We start from the raw sequence: 3915 nt of genomic DNA on the forward strand, positions 1-3915 counted from the left end.
ATCACAACAGCCACTGCTGCCAGTGGCCTAGAATAGCACAGGCATTCCACTGCCCCTCCCCGTACACACTCAACAGCAGACTGGTGTGTCACATAGACTCTCAGTGATCTTTGAGATGAAACATGAAACACACACACACACACACACACACACACACACACACACACACACACACACACACACACACACACACACACACACACACACACACACACACACACACACACACACACACACACACACACACACACACACTCCAGTAGGTGTAGACAAACAGACACACAAACCACCTACCTATCTATTATAATTAAACACATTTCCCACTGTAACTCTTATGAATTATATAGTATTTGTGTGTTAAACTAAAACCCAGCGACATCTTAGAAACAAGATCATTTTATTAAAACATTGTTGTCCACATTTATCAGAGAAGGGGAGAAACCATAGCAATAGGCTCCAGAGTGCTGCAGCAGTCTTAGGCACTGCATCTCAGTGCTAGAGGTGTCACTGCAGTCCCTGGTTCGAATCCAGGCTGTATCACATCTGGCTGTGATTGGCGTCCCATAGGGTGGCGTACATTTGTCCCAATGTAGTACTGGTTTGGCCGGGGTAGGCTGTCATTGTAAATAAGAAATTGTTCTTAACTGACTTGCCTAGTTAAATAAAAAGTTGACTATTTTAAAATGGCAGAAGCATGGACATCCTCAATGGCATTGCCCATACTAAAACTGGCCACTAGAGGCCTCTGTCAATTCTCTATGGGAGAATAATTGATTATTTAAAAAATACAGAGGGGTGGGGTATTCAAATTGGCTAGTGTGTCACAGTACTCCAGTCCTTTTTTCTATGCACATGCACAACTATATCAAGTAGAGACCAATCGGAACAAAGGCGAGGCAACCGTAGCTCCACCTCTCTCTCCCCCCATGCCTCCCACTGAGTTTTTTTTTAGATGTATAATCCCTGAGTTGACCCAGAAAATAGGCAGTTGTTTCAAGATCTGATGCGGCAATCTGTGCATCGGCCCTGCTTGAGCATGAAGCGCAACCCTGTGGAATACATACCGTAATCTGGAGACACCTCGCTTTGCAGTGCAAAACTCAAACAAAACGTAGCAGTAGCAAAATCCCTGAATTTTAATCCGAGTAGATACGGGTACGTGTTTGTTTTAATGCATTTATTGTAGAATTCGGTGTCTGGCGTTTGTGTGAAGGTCTTGGGGTTGCTGATCCATTGTTTGCCTTTTCGTTGTTTTTAGGAGTAATGGAATAATTATTCAGCAATGCAATTGTAGGCTAGAAATATTTGATTTAAATAAAATAGTGGTGTGTATTAACAAAGGGAGGAGGTCGTAGACGTAATGGATGTTATGAATTGAATTTGGGAAGCAATCCTAAATTTGAACAACCATAGAATATATAGGCTACAGTTGTTGGAGAATGCATAATGCCAATGTATCGCTTCTTTGTTGCAACGTGCATAAAATATCCGAGCTGGTTTCATTGTGTTTGATGTGCACTGTGGAGGGAATATAAACCAAATTATAATTAATGCATCACTAACCGAGACGCATTTTATAATCTATTAAATCAATCGAATATCTAGTTGTAAAGGTAACAAGGTTTATATTTAGCCTACCTGTTTCAATCGGCAAGCCACAAAGGAGTATTTGCAGTGACGCTGAGGAAGACATGGAAAGGCTTTCTAGTGTTCGCGAAAAGAGCACAAACCCAACGGTTCTTGAATAGGAAGCGTCTCCTGTGGTTTCACTCTGCCAGTTTAGGACATTGTAGGCTACATATTTCCAGGAAATAATATTGCGTAACAATATTTCTCAAACCTCAAATATATCGAAATTGTCTTGTTGCCAAATCAACCCGTTTTTCTACATAAACTGCTCTTATGCATCCAGACAGGTTCCTCTATAGTGCAGCCAAGTAATATGTCCATGGCATGTCACCTATTCACTAATTGGTTTCAATCGTGCCAAATGTAGGCTACTGCGTGCTCATTGAACTTCTACCTACCTACACGAGGGGTTGAAAATCAACTGCATCGCTTTAACTGTGTTTCCTCTATGCTCAAAGACAGGAGCCATGGCGGATCATCTAATAATGCCCATGAACCACAGCTCTGTGGGTGGGGGCCTCCACGGCTACAGAATGGGCATGAACGGAGGCCTGCAGGCAGGCCACCAGCAGCATGTGGTGCCTCAGCCTGGCCTCCGAGCCCTGCCCAATGGCCAGATGATGCACTACGGCGGGGGACCTCAGCAGCAGGCCACCATGGAGGTGGCCATGAGGCAGCGGCAAGGCATGGTGGGGCCCGTGAATGGACAGCTCAACGGGGCTCAGATGGGCCACCACCAAATGACGTCTGGTAACATAATGTACAACAACGGGCAGGCCCAGCAGCAACACCACCCCCAGCACCATCACATGAGCCAGCAACAGCAGGCCCAGCAGCACCCACAGCAACAACAGCAGTATATGAATGGTGGTCTCACATCCCAGCAGCTCATGGCCAGCATGCATCTGCAAAAACTCAACACCCAGTATCACGGACATCCACTGGGGCCCATGAACAGCAACCACATGGGCAACGGGGCAGCCCAGTACCGCATTGGCCCGGCCCAGCTGGCTAACATGCAGCAGATGGCTGGGCCGGCACTAGCCTTGAACGGCATGGACGCAGACATGATTGACGAGGAGGTTTTGACGTCCCTGGTCATGGAGCTGGGCCTGGACCGCGTTCAGGAGCTGCCCGAACTCTTCCTGGGCCAGAACGAGTTTGACTTCATCTCAGACTTTGTGAGCAAACAGCTGCCCAGCACCGTCAGCTGCTGAGTGAGAGATGACCTGAGTCAATGATGCTGTGAAGGGGCCTGGAAGGGTGGAAAGTTTGGAAAGACTTGAGTAGAGTGTTGCCCACTGGAGACAATTCAGCTTTTTGTGTTGTGCCTTTCACTGTAACTGCTTGGACGCAGTGAAAGGCAGAGAAGAGTGAGCGAGAGACGCTGGTCTGGATAACTACAGTGCTATGGTGTCATTTGTGAAGTGACCAGGGGTGTGGTTCTGTGTTGGGTCGCAGCTCACCTGTATAGGGACATCGTCCTCTCTTCTCTCCAGAGATGAATGTAAACAAAACTGCTAAATTTGAGAAGCCACTCTGAACAATGTTAAGACACTTGCCTCCTACCTTGGACTCAATGGCAATTTAATAGTAAGATGTATTTATTTATTACTCTCTGAGAAATTAATATAGAACAAACCAGAGACTGACAGATCTTCCAGAGAGAGGATCAAGTGCTTTTCATGTTTTGGGTAAGATCAGGGGGAAGTAAAGTCCCTCAAATTAATTTTGGATCTTCCAAGAGCTTGGATTTCTCTCCAAGGATTTCTCTCTACAAGTAGAATGTCATTTCATGGATTTGAATGGAAGTCCATCATAAGTGAATATCTCACTTTTGGCAAGTGTTGCTTTTCGCTGTGATGTTCTCGAACCTACTGCTTGTACTGTCTAAATCTGTGTTACTACAGGAAAGTCTATGTAAGATGTAGAACTGCCTTAATTATGCCAATTTTATTATTATTTTCTTTACTTTATTGCTGTGTTTTTTTTATCTTCCCTTTGTGGTCAAGACGGGGGGTTGTAAAGGGGTTTTGAGGATCAATAAAAATGGCCTAGATATAAGTGTGGCCTGCTTTTACATTCATTGCACAACTCCCTCAGGCATTTAAAGGTAACCTGGTGGGCTAAAGGGAATAGGCCACTTCAGGGCTTTCCATCCTGCAGGGTCCAGGATATTAAATAACTCGATACTGAATTAGTTTATCTCAAAGGTGTCCCTGTTTCTTAGGAAGATCTTTATTTCCCTCAAGGTATGCACAGTCTTATGGTGACTGTGACGTTTTA

The 3915-nt window shown here is 45.0% G+C and overlaps 1 protein-coding gene across 2 annotated transcripts; it reads left to right on the forward strand.

Moving 5' to 3' along the window:
* Positions 1-915: 915 nt before the first annotated feature.
* Positions 916-3693, forward strand: cited4b (Cbp/p300-interacting transactivator, with Glu/Asp-rich carboxy-terminal domain, 4b). Of its 2 annotated transcripts, none has more exons than XM_035750487.2 (2): positions 916-1155; positions 2092-3693. In XM_035750487.2, exon 2 carries the CDS (start codon positions 2097-2099, stop codon positions 2844-2846), a length of 750 nt encoding a protein of 249 aa, XP_035606380.1. In that variant the 5' UTR covers positions 916-1155; positions 2092-2096; the 3' UTR covers positions 2847-3693. The 2 variants fall into 2 exon arrangements, with proteins under 2 accessions (XP_035606380.1, XP_035606379.1); XM_035750486.2 differs by having other exon boundaries at positions 924-1155; positions 2088-3693.
* The last annotated feature ends 222 nt before the right edge of the window (positions 3694-3915 follow it).

Source organism: Oncorhynchus keta, chromosome 34 (genome assembly GCF_023373465.1).
Source record: "Oncorhynchus keta strain PuntledgeMale-10-30-2019 chromosome 34, Oket_V2, whole genome shotgun sequence".
NCBI lineage: Eukaryota > Metazoa > Chordata > Actinopteri > Salmoniformes > Salmonidae > Oncorhynchus > Oncorhynchus keta.

What these genes read in the sequence shown, in the direction of transcription:
- cited4b (XM_035750487.2), top strand. Translation starts at nt 2,097, where the DNA reads ATGGCGGATCATCTAATAATGCCCATGAACCACAGCTCTGTGGGTGGG.